General features: G+C 29.8%; 2 protein-coding genes across 3 annotated transcripts; one reads left to right on the top strand and one right to left on the bottom strand.

Moving 5' to 3' along the window:
- Nucleotides 1-5,270: 5,270 nt before the first annotated feature.
- On the bottom strand, nt 5,271-9,249 carry LOC115884572. Of its 2 annotated transcripts, none has more exons than XM_030903194.1 (4): nt 8,807-9,243; nt 8,525-8,668; nt 8,104-8,327; nt 5,271-5,996 (listed from the first exon to the last, which is right to left on the bottom strand). In XM_030903194.1, exons 1-4 carry the CDS (start codon nt 8,941-8,943, stop codon nt 5,854-5,856), a joined length of 648 nt encoding a protein of 215 aa, XP_030759054.1. In that variant the 5' UTR covers nt 8,944-9,243; the 3' UTR covers nt 5,271-5,853. The 2 variants fall into 2 exon arrangements, with proteins under 2 accessions (XP_030759054.1, XP_030759055.1); XM_030903195.1 differs by lacking the exon at nt 5,271-5,996 and adding an exon at nt 6,014-6,156 and having other exon boundaries at nt 8,807-9,249.
- Nucleotides 9,250-9,347: 98 nt separating this feature from the next.
- On the top strand, nt 9,348-10,590 carry LOC115884571 (MKI67 FHA domain-interacting nucleolar phosphoprotein-like). Its single transcript, XM_030903193.1, has 3 exons — nt 9,348-9,526; nt 9,579-9,861; nt 9,917-10,590. The coding sequence occupies exons 1-3, from the start codon at nt 9,431-9,433 to the stop codon at nt 10,552-10,554; spliced, it is 1,017 nt and encodes a 338-aa protein (XP_030759053.1). The 5' UTR covers nt 9,348-9,430; the 3' UTR covers nt 10,555-10,590.
- Nucleotides 10,591-12,580: the final 1,990 nt, after the last annotated feature.

The raw sequence follows: 12,580 nt of genomic DNA, 5'->3' as shown, positions 1-12,580 counted from the left end.
CTTTTTTATCTCTTGTGTTTCTTTGATAAAACTCGCCGATTTGAAATTAAAAATAAAATGTAAAGCATTACATGTCAGGATAAAAAACATTTTTAGATAAAGAATCTAGTGATAATAACGCTAATAATAAGAATCTAGATAATAACGTATTGCAGTAGAGTAATGTCAATGAAATAATATTAGAAACATCCTAAAAAGTGACAGCGGCCCACTAGATTTTTTTCCTAAAAAATTAGAGCAGCCCACTAGATTCTTTATCTAAAAATGTCTTTTGTCCTGACATGTAATGCTTTACATTTTATTTTTTTAATTTCAAATCGGCCAGTTTTATCAAAAAACACAAGAGATAAAAAGTTTCTAAACAAACCAAGCTATCCAAATTAATTTTTTGCATGTGTTTGATAAGATTTTTCTTTAAATTTCGATAACAAGAATGATAGAGGGTAGTTTATTTCAACCCCTTCCACTCATTTTAAAAAGTGAAAAAATTACCAGAAAGTGTGTTTTCATAACAGCAATACTTCCATAAAATTTCATTGGTCTATCTCTTTTCGTTTTTAAGATAAAAAATAAAAACATTATTTTTCCGCCATCTTTGTACCGCGATATCTCCCTAATGGTTGACTTTTGACCCAACGTTTATGAAGCAAACTACCCTTTATTTTGAACAAGGAATCGCCCCCTGAAGTTTTTCGCATTTGTTTTGAAACACCCTGTATATATAAACATTTTGTGAAACACACCTTTATAGACATTATAACTCTTTTTATGTTCTGGTTGTAACTGGTTATAACTGTATATTTATTTTTGTTAATTATAATATTTTGACTTGTACTGTAATAATAAAATGTATCTTTATGTAATAAGACTTTTCAGCATACTCCAAAAATTTTCAAAGGTAAAGTAAATTATGCTTAAATACTTTCGTTTTCAAAATTTACAAAACTTAATATACATTATAGAAAAAAATTGTACTTTTTAACAAATATTTTTACGAATAGAAAAGTCTGGATAGATTTTTTCTGTTTTTGGAAAAATCTTTACAGATTCAAAACAACAATGTATTTTTCATGGATAATAAATTTTTCAATAAAGAAACTAAAACTGCCAGGTTATTTAATTTTTGTTGTCCTTACTAAAATCCTTGTTTATATATACAAGGCTAAAATGAAAAATACTTCTTTAGGAAATATGTTTTAAGTAAAATAAACACATTCTTTTTTTAAACAATGATATATTACTTTAAACAACACGGGAAAATAACAATAACTTTGGTGTAAATACCTTTTCAGGCATTTATTGCTAATAGCATAATGTACATACATAAATTATAACAAATTTAAATAAAATTAAAATACTACAATACATATTCATAGAAAATGTTTTAATTCTTACCAATTTTACGTATGTTAAAAAATATATATTAGTTGTGTTTTTAACACTATAAATATTACAACATTGAACACATTGTATAATATTAATATTGTAATGTTAAATCAGGTACAATAATATCTAAAAAGGCACATATCTTCATTATTTTGAAGAGGAGAATTTAAATGATTGATTTCAATTGGAGTAAACGAGTCATTGCGGTTAGAATAATAAGGTGTTCGTAACATTGTTGAAATCTCTAAAGAAAGTAACGCATGATCGAAAAATAAAACGGCATTAATAAATCAAAAAAAAATAAAATTTGCACTCAAGCCACAGTGTAAGAGCGCTTTCACACACGCCGGCAAAATCGGTGCCGGAGCTGAAATCGATTGCAATATAAATAAATTAGTAGTGATGGGATAACTCGAGCGAAAATTCGCTCGGGTACTCGATTATTGAAATAAACGAACGCAAGCGATCCTAGAATGAAATAAATTAAAATCCGGTTTTAATGTGACATATTCGATAAAAAGCCGAGCGAATTTTCTACATACATTGCAGGTAGCAAATTTATACGACGCCGTATATACAGGGTGTCCGAAAATTAATGCAACAAAATTTGGTCATAGATTCTTGAAAATAATGGTGACCCGTATTTTTTTTAGCCAGTGGCCCCCTTTTCGGATTTACAGACCCCTGAGTTTCGCCCCTAAAAAGAGTTTTTTTTAATATCTCAGGGCGCTGTTAGACGAAAAGTTGTGGAAACGAGTTGTTTGTGAATTTGTACGTTCGGCATCATTCGGATGAAAATCGAAACTCCTTCGGCTCGATACGTTTGCGTTTTGTACATACGTAAAGGCACGTAAAGATACGTATCACGTATCCGTAAACGCAAGTGAATTTCTCACTGCGCAAGCGTACATGTCAAACGATACGTTTACGTCTACGTCTTTGGCCGTGCTTTAACTGTCTAATGTTGTTCCAAATTTACTGTGTGTGTATATTTTAAAAATAATTTTTATTAAAAAAACAGTGGCGTACCATTTTTTTCTTCAATAATATTTAGTTTAAATACCGTAGGGACGCCACTGATGAAAATAAAAAAAAAGTTAATAGCATATCAAAAAATGTCATTTTATGGTAAAACAACGTGTACCAAATTTGGTGATTTTCGTCCAACAGGGCCCTGAGATATTTAAAAAAAAAACTCTTTTTAGGGGCGAAATTCAGAGGGCTGTAAATCCGAAAAGTGGGGCCACTCGTCAAAAATAAAAAAAACGGGTCACCTATTTTTTTTCAAGAATCTATGACCAAATTTTGTTGCATTAATTTCCGGACACCCTGTATATTTATCCGTTGCGTATCTGAGGGAGAAAATTTTACGACCTACATCGACAATGCTTTGAAATAAACTAAATCAAGCGAATCGCTCGTCGCTTGCTACTTGCCATTCATCACCGAAAGAATATGTGCCCTGCGCACGCAACTTACTGCTTAAGCGACGGACGAAAAACCGTATTTTTAAATACGAGTGATATTTCGCTCGAGCGATCACTCGGTTATTGCAATCGCCTTGAAACTCGAGTACACGATTATTGAAATTAATTGGTTTTCCCATCACTATAAATTAGCTTCTTCACAACTGTCAGAAGGTGTGCAAAGCCGGCGCCGGCTCCGGAACCGATTTTGCCGGTGTGTGTGCAAGAGTCTAATTCAGTTTAAAAATACAGGGTGTCCCAATATTCCGTGGACATAGAACTACTACGTATTTTTAGCATCAAAATAAGTTCATTGGACACAATTTACCTCTATACAAAAGTGCTTATTTTGTCCGCCAGAGAGAGAGCTTTAAAAAAATTAACACATTTTTTCAGATATTTTAAGAACCGTTATTACGATTTGAATGAAATTTTGAGTGTCATGTTTTGCTAAGTGCTTTAATATTTGACTTTCGCAAAAATCAAGAAAAAGTACGGGTATGGTAAAAACTTTTTATTGTTAATCTAAGGTAAAAACTCCCCCACCCCTGCATAAATTTAGTATATTTTCCAACTCAACCTACGACCGATTTTTTTTTTCGTAAAATGGTCGTAGGTCAAATGGTATGGTCGTTCTAGAATTTACATTTTTTGACTCTTGTAAAAAAACCGCCACCGCGCATACCTTTTGAAGAAAAAAAAGGTCCCAAAAAAACATTTTTTGTCACATCACACCCTGTATATTTACTTCGTTTTCATACTTCTGAGAAATATGGCCAGGACACCATTAAAGTATAAAAAAATATCGCGAGAACCAAATGTAAAATTTTTCAAAAAATACCAGGAGTAAAAATACCAAAGGTGATAAAAATAAAAAGATAAAATTGTCATATTTTTTGAACGTCAGTGTCAAAGAATACATATAATGTGTCCAACAAGAAAACGTGTCAGTGACAGGTGTCTGTCGTTTTAATTGGAAATTGTTTTTTTCTGTCAATAATTGGATGAATGACAAAATTGTCTTTTCTCTTGCTGGACAAACTTTATAAAAAAATATTTCAGTATCTAACATTAACAAATAATAGGTAAAATATAAAGTAATTCTGCAAAAAACACACAAAACATTAAAAAAAACATACAAAAGCCCTATACACCAGAAGATCCAGCTTGCAGATCCGGCCTTCGGATTCAATCTTTGCATTTGTGGCTCAGACCAAGTCTTTGGCAGGCCAAGCCTTCGGCGGGCTAATCCTTTCACAGGTCAAATCTGAAGACTTGGCCTGCGAGATTATATGTGTCTAAAAAACTATTACTAACTATTTACGCCAGCATTCATTTATTTTAAATTTAAACTACTAATTATTGTACTTGGCCACGGAGTACAATAATAGTCGTGAAACATTTAATAATTTATCTTAAGTCTATTTAGTAAATAATTATTATATTAATCATTAACAATGAATAAAAGATCAACTCTTATTTACATATATACAGTGTGTCCCACAAAGCAACAAAAGTTACGAGTTGCTTATTAGGTATATCAATCCCTGTGATACAAAAAATAATAAAACTATAGGCTTGGTGCATTCTCCGCCGGTACTGCCACCATCGGAGAATATCGTACACAACTAGTACTTACACGGGTTTAAATAGCGAAAATACGAAAAATGTATTATTTAAGGAAAGTGTTAGGAAGTATAATAATTTATGAAAATTCTAAAAATAAAAATAAAAAAGTAAATATTTTGATATCTTCAGAAGGTCTAACTTGTATTATAATTTATTCCAGTTAAAAAAACTTTTTAGATGAGTTCAACTACGGTAGCGAGCATAGTTTTAATCACCGGTTTTGCTAGTGGGGCATAATTGAGGCTATTTCGGCTATAACAAAATTTTTTAAAGGTTCATAAGACATTTATAATCACTAGTCGATTAAAAAATTTATACCATTAATATTGCCAAATTATATTTTATCCTTTCATAGTATATGTCTATATAATTTTTTGATTATGTAACGAGCACTTTGTTTACTCACTTGTTTCGTCGAACTGCTTGAATCCATTTTTGCTTTTGATCAAATCGGTGTGAAAACTATGAAGCTATAAAATGTTGTTTCGGGAGAGTCAATATCCGGGAAAGTTGAGTTATTGAATGTTATTGCACCCAACAACGCCCTAATTATGCACTCTCCTTTACGCGTTAACATATTTTCGGCAATTTTATTAACATTTGAAATTGTCACAACACAACACGACGCCTATTTGGATTTCTTTTTCACTTATTTTTTACTACCCGAAACAGCGTTACGTCACACAAACCTCGTACCTGAGTGTTTTGTAGTCTCAATAACTGCACTAGCAAAAAACTAAAATACTTAAATATTATGACAAAACCACGATTTCAATATTATTTTAATGCGATCAACATGACGGCGCGGCGGAGTGAAATAGATACTGATAATTTCTGATTTTTGCCGTTGAAGCGCTGCGGTCGGAATTTGTTGAAATCAACTGAAATGCACCAAGCCTATTATAGTAGTAGGTCTCTCTTACACAATATAATACGTTTTCGGTTGTTGTTCATTCTTAAAAAACATAGACGAACGCCGAACCTATTAAATATGAGTGATTAAAACTTCCAGAAATTTTAAAAGATTGCGAGCCAGACCGAAACTGCTACAAAACGTCGAAAGATCTAATCGGCAGGCCAAATCCGCAGGCCGGGCCTTCTGGGGTATGGGGTACTAATCATTTTGTATCATAGACAAAGCTGAAAACATGACGAATAAATTTGAAAAAACAACTTAACCGTATATATAAATAAATCACACACCAAACACTGAAATCTTATTTAAAAAAACTAAAATTACTTATTTGGTTAAAAATATCAACAGCCTCTGTACTATTATAGTTTCAGTCACACCAAAAACTGAAATATGACTATAATAAAATAATAAAATTATTTATTTAAAAAATATCTACAACCTCTATACTAATACACTTTAATGACATTCCCTGTGGACAGTTACGTTCACCTCCTCTTGAGATGGATTTGAATGACAGTCAGGCAATTGTTCCTGCGAATTTGATGCACTTTCTAAAGGAGGTGTAGATTGTGAAGGTTCTCCAGTAAACGCACTAACATCTATGTATTATAACCATTAAAAAACAGTTAAAAAAATCGATTTAATAAGATATGATATGGTTTTGATAAGGATACCAGGTAAAAAAGGTGACCAGGAAAAGGATTTAAAACAGGACATCATATTTCTGGGAGGTGCCAGGACTACCAATAGTGGATTTTTCTAAAATTATGAATCATTCAAATTAACAAAAAAAAAATGCTAGATACAGGGTCCGGTAATAGTGCATCGGGCATCTGTAGCTTCTAGAATAAAAAATATTTGAAATTTTGTTTAAGTACAAACCTAAAGTAAGTAGGTACCGAGGTAGGTACTAAGATGTATTTCGGGAAAACATTATTTTAACCTCTACAGGGTGACTCGAAAAAGTGTGAGTGGATATGGATGATTTTTTTAATGAACCCTTTATATATTTTTTTAATAGATGGAATATTAAAAATGATTTTTTTTTGTATGATGAGTATTTCAAAATTTTAACGTTTTCGCAGATATTTGCGATTTTATATTTCATATGGCATTTCCACAGTAAAGTTTAATCAAAGCCAACCAATGATTTTTCTCGCATATTTTACTGTTGAAAGCGCCATATGAAATAATACTGCGTGTATCCGGAAAACTATTAAAAATTTTGAAATACTTTAAAAATACAAAAAAAAAATTTTTTAATTCTCCATCTAATAAAAAAATAATATACAGGGTGTTCCATTTAAAAAAAAACGAAGAAAAATTATTTTATATTTTAGAAAGTTTGGTTTGGTTTGGTTTGATTTAAGATTACGATTATTTATAGCAAAGTAAGTATAGACCATCTAAAGTAAATACCTAATATAGTTTTGAATTCAGGACAATTCTCGTATTTGTAATAATTTTTTTAAAGAAATATATACAGGGTGATTTTTAACCTATACGCGTAAACTTGGGAAATTATTGCTGATGACAAATAATGACTAAAAATGAAAAAAAAAGTTAGTAAAATATTTTTATTTACGGAGATAAACTATTTGAAATAAAAACAAAAAACGCAAATTCCATAAATTGAATGTGCACTAAATATTTTTATTTACGGAGATAATAACTATTTGAAATAAAAATAAAAAACGTAAATTCCATTAAATTGAATGTGCATTTACTGATAAAGTTGATAAATTTTTGTGAAAAAACTCAAATTATTTCTGAATCTAAAAATATTTTACTACCATTTTTTTTCATTATTAGTCATTATTTGTCATTAGCAATAATTTCCCAAGTTTATTCGTATAGGTTAAAAATCACCCTGTATATTTTGTATTTACTTATTAATATCTCTGAAACTATCAAAACATATTTAAAAATATTTTAGGATTATGTAAAGTGATCAGAAAGGAAGCCAAAAATGCAATAATATACAGGATGTTCTATTTAAAAAAATAATTCCGATCCACTCACACTTTTATGAGCCACCATGTAGTATCTGCAAAATTGTTAAAAATTTTGTAATATTCTAAAAACAAAAAATTTTCATTTTTTAATTCTCCACCTATTAAAAAAATAATATACAGGGTGTTCCGTTAAAAAAAAACCAAGAAAAATTATTTTGTATTTTAGTAAGTTTGGCGTAGAATTTTGAAGACCCTGTATGATTTAAGATTACGATATTTATAGCAAAGTAGGTACAGACCATCTAAAGTAAAGGCCTAATATAGTTTTGATTTCAAGACCCTTGTATTTTTAATAATTTTTTAAAAAAGGCCGAAAAAATATTTTTTTTATTTATTTATTAATATCTCTAAAAGTATCAAAATATATTTTTTAAGATTATGTAAGGTGATCAGAAAGAAAATCAAAAATGCAATAATATACAGGGTGTCACATTTAAAAAAAATAATTCCGATCCACTCACACTTTTATGAGCCACTCTGTAGGCTTTAAAATATTTTCCTGAAATACATCTTCGTACATACTTCAAGTATGCACTTAAACAAAATTCTCAAGTTATTTATTCTAGGAACTATTGATACCTGACGCACTGTTGCCAGACCCTGTATAAGTTTTCTCAATAATTTTTTTTCAAACAGTTTTTAATTGAATGGTGAATGATTTTATCATTGCCAAGCCAAACAAAAATCTTACCTGTTTCTCCACATATTTGTGTGCAATAAGTTTCTCTAATAATGTGGCAATTTTCTAGATTGATTTTCATAAACTTCTGGCCAAAAATAAAATAACCAAATCCACCTCCTATTAAAGCTGATATAAAAAGCCACGCATCATAGAGCATAACAGACAACATTATCAAATATCCAATATTTTGTAACAAGACCCATAATGAAACTTCTGTTCCAAACAAGAGTATTCTAAAATGGAATTTAATTAACTAGGTATTAATTTATTAAAAATAATAAACATGTAAAAGTAAGACCAGAAATGTTTATATATCAAATAAAGTAATTTTTAATTAACTTTAATACATTAGTCTAACATAAAAGCTATCAATTTATTTAATTTATTAAAATTATTAAAATATATATAAAAATAAAACAAGAATGTTTACCTATCAAATAAAGTAATATTTAAAGGATTTCTAGGATTTGTAATTGTTTTTGCCAGTAATGTAGCACTTTCTGTAGGGCATAATTGCTTAATTTGTTTCGCTCGTAGTACAAGTTCCCTTTGCTTACTTTTTGTCTGTAAAAATCTGAAAAAATATAACTTCAATATTATTCTATAACAAACATTTCAACATCATTATTTTATTTAAAGACAAATAATTATATAAAAACTGCATACAAAAATATTGTACTTATTACACGACAATCTGGTCATATTATCTCACCTTAGATATTCAAATATAAACGCCATAACTCCTACAAAAACACATACTGCACTTAGAGCTCCAGGACTTTTAACGTCTATACCTTTTATTAAATAAGTCCCTAGGGCACTGCTAAAGAAAAAATATTGTTCATGCATTTTAAAATGTGTATAAACCGTTTATTCACTGTTTGCTGATGGTAAATTCATTGCAATAACACTTCACATTGTTCGATATGAATTTTAAGTGAAATTGTTGGTTCAAAGACTGAAATGATAAATGTGGATAAATGATAAGTTTTCAGATAATCAGCTGTTCCCTTCAAATTCAAAACACTGTTGTTATAACACAAATACCTATAGAAACTTTAATTAAACATGTTCTATATATTTCTTAGAATCACGACCATATGTTTATAGAAGTAGAGAAGTAAATATAATTATTTATTTATATATTTATGTGATATTTATATATAAAAATTAATAAATTAGAAAAATAAATAAATGAATACTATATAGGCAATACAAATGCAAGGGTGTATTTGAAGTTGCATATATTTGAAGTTTCATTCCAATATTTTTAATGTCAAATGTAAACACGTGTGTCACTTTTTAAATTCATCAACTAGAATTTTTTTTATTCATTATGTCCAAGAGAAAAAGTGCCGAAGTAATAGCTTTAAATAAAGATGAACAGAAAAAGGTTTCAAAACAAACAAAGAAAATTAAAAAGGCTATTCAGGTAAGTAATTTATTAGCGGTACTTCAAAAGATAACCTAAAATATATTACTAGGAAGGAAACATTTCTGTGAAGGATAAAAAGAAAGAACTAAAAATCAAAGCAGAACAAAATAGGGGACTTATCTATATTGGGCACATTCCGCATGGTTTTTATGAGGAAGAAATGAAGGAATATTTCAAGCAATTTGGTAGAGTTACTAATGTTAAAGTTTGTCGATCAAGAACAACAGGAAATAGTAAAGGATATGGATATATAGAATTTGCACATCCTGAAGTAGCTAAAATTGCTGCTGATACAATGAATAATTATGTTATGTTTAAAAAACGGATAGTGAGTAAGTATTTGTAAAATAAACATATTTATTATTCTACATAGCTTCGTTTTTTTAGCCGAATTTGTTCCCTTTGAGAAACGTCCCAAAGGTTTATTTTATGGAAAATCTAGCTCAAAAGATAACACTTCTGTTAAGACACGAAGAGGTAAACAAAAATATACAAAAAATAAGGTACTGGATGACCAAACAGTGGTAAAAAAACAGAGGAAGACCCTCAAAAGAGTGCAGTCAAAACTCAAGAAGCTTAAAGAACTTGGAATTCAATGTGACATAAAACCAGTAGGAATAGACAATACCTCATTAGGGGAAACATTAATAAAGAAATCTGAAGATGACAGTGATTCTGAAGTTGAGTTTAAGAGACCTGATGCGAAAAAGCTTAAGTCGCAAAACGGCTCTAAAACTTCAATAAATAGACTACAAAGTGAGAGGGCAGTCCTTACAAAATCACTGGACTCAGTTAAGAAAATATTATCGAAGAAATCTATTACCAAAACTCAGACTGAAGAAACTCAAACTGATCTTCCTAAAAAGAAACAAACTAGGAATATTAAAAAGACTATTAAGAAAGAGAAGAAACCATTGCCTTTGAACAAAGAAACAGTGAAAAGAATTGCAAGAGAACTTATAAGGAAAAAGGGCAATCCTTTGCTCCACCTAGTTTCAAACAAATCAATTAAGAAAAAATCATAAGTGTCAGAATAAATTTGTTTCATAAAAATTGTTCTTTTTTTTTTCAATAGTCCCACTTAGTTCTATAAGGGTTCTATCCTTGTTTAGGTTATGTTTATATGGTTCTATGTACTGATATTTCACAGGCATGCATTGCTCATACTTTCATTATTTTCAAAAGTTTAATCAAAATAAATTGAATTTCAAATAAATAAATCAAATGTAGTTATAAAAATGTCAAATTCTTAATCTATTAGGTTTAAAATATTTTCCAGGTAATTGAGAATGCAAACTTTAAATACAGATAACTTTCTATATTATCGGTTCTTTAAATAAACAAAGTTATTTATTTGAAAATTGATTTTTTTGTTTGTTTCTGTATAAAACTGATTATCACGCTTTTATCACTTATAAAAAGGATTTATCTCTGGATTTATTTTTCTATCACAGAATTATACACCCTAATTCTGTGCTTTCTATACTGCACTCATTAGATTGGAAAGCCCTTATTCAAAGGGAAAGCCCCAAGGATACTATATAGAATATATACAGTCCTTGGGAAAGCCCGTAAAAATTTTAGGTCGCGATCTGGCGCTGCTATAGCGGTCGCTAAGAACAACGGCAAACAAAAACAGAAATAATTTTTCTCTTGTCAAAGTCAGAATCTTCAAAAATCATAATAATCTTTCAAAATCTAAACCGCTCTCATTAAAGAAATTCCGAAAAGTGTTTATAGCGTCCATTTTCAAAGTAATTATTGCTATCTTGTGAGTTTAATTCAAGTTTTATTTACTCCAACCGGTGATAATTGTAAAAAGTGGCATTAAAAACTTAAAAGCTGTGCTGTGAACTGTGAACTGCAAAAACCATCGTGGATCGTGGCATAACGTCGGTTTCCGATGTTTCATAGGTATTTCATACATGCGTCCTTATATAAAATAAAGTTTCTTGTATGCAACACACTGTATTTTATTTATAAAATTAAACGAAAATAATAATAAATTTGAATAAACAATATTTGGCGATATAATTCCGGAAAAAGCCGAACCGCTCCGAAATTTTCAAAAGTTTTGGGTCGCGACCGTTGCAAGAATAGCGCCAAATAGTGTTTACATTGTCCTTATGGGCACTTTCCAATCTAACTGCACTGACATAAGTCTGAAATATAATCTAATAATTTTAATAAATCTGCAGGAATGTAATGCATGCCAACCCTGCTAAGGTATTTTACCTATAGAATATGATTTTACCTGCCATTTTTTAAATAAACCAATAAAATTCACACAATATTAGGGACTATTGATACGCGACTTCCAAGAATAGTATGATATTTACAGAACATGCTGATATTCTAAATGACTTTATAAAAACTTAAATACAGGGTGTCCCACTATTCCGTGGACAGAACTACTATGTATTTTTGGAATCAAAATAAGTTTATTGGACACAATTTACCTCTATACAAAAGTTTAAAATAATAAACAATTTTATTCAAATATTTTAAGAATCTTTATCCCGATTTGAATAAAATTTTGGGTGTCTATGTTTTGCTAAGTGCTTTAACATTTGACTTTCACAAAAATCAAGAAAATTACGGGCAAGTTGAAAACTACCCCCACCCCTACATAAAATTATTAGTATAAGTATTTCCAAACCAAACTCAACCGACGACCGATTTTTTTGTAAAATGGTTCCTCTAGTATTTACTACATTTTTTGTCTTGTAAAAAAACGCCGCCACGCATTGCATAGTTTTTGAGAAAACATTTTTTGGAGAATTTATTTCTCCAAAGCACACCTACAAAATAACCAGGAAGTTAAAATATTCCGGGCACATAAAACAAAACTATTTTTTGAATTAAAATAAGTTATAATTTACACATGCACATAATTTATACCTACCTTTATACAAAAGTGTCTCGTGTCCGTTATAGAAGGCATCAATAAAAAATAAACCCATAAACCCAAAGCATAAACCCGAACGTTAATTAATTTATAATTTATTATTTTTTTTTTTTGAAGCTTATATACTGTCAAATAGGGAATGC

This window comes from Sitophilus oryzae, unplaced genomic scaffold, assembly GCF_002938485.1.
Source record: "Sitophilus oryzae breed Bouriz unplaced genomic scaffold, Soryzae_2.0 scaffold_302_pilon_pilon, whole genome shotgun sequence".
NCBI classification, from domain to species: domain Eukaryota; kingdom Metazoa; phylum Arthropoda; class Insecta; order Coleoptera; family Curculionidae; genus Sitophilus; species Sitophilus oryzae.
This window is presented reverse-complemented; position numbering and strand designations above follow the sequence as displayed.

Excerpts from the sequence above, each read along its gene's own strand:
- LOC115884572 (XM_030903194.1), bottom strand. The coding sequence starts at position 8,943 with ATGCATGAACAATATTTTTTCTTTAGCAGTGCCCTAGGGACTTATTTA. Across the intron at positions 8,669-8,806 it reads TTTATATTTGAATATCTAAG|ATTTTTACAGACAAAAAGTA; the intron begins GTGAGATAATAT and ends ATATTTTTTCAG. Across the intron at positions 8,328-8,524 it reads AATATTACTTTATTTGATAG|AATACTCTTGTTTGGAACAG; the intron begins GTAAACATTCTT and ends ATTCCATTTTAG.
- LOC115884571 (XM_030903193.1), top strand. The coding sequence starts at position 9,431 with ATGTCCAAGAGAAAAAGTGCCGAAGTAATAGCTTTAAATAAAGATGAA. Across the intron at positions 9,527-9,578 it reads AAATTAAAAAGGCTATTCAG|GAAGGAAACATTTCTGTGAA; the intron begins GTAAGTAATTTA and ends ATATATTACTAG. Across the intron at positions 9,862-9,916 it reads GTTTAAAAAACGGATAGTGA|CCGAATTTGTTCCCTTTGAG; the intron begins GTAAGTATTTGT and ends TCGTTTTTTTAG.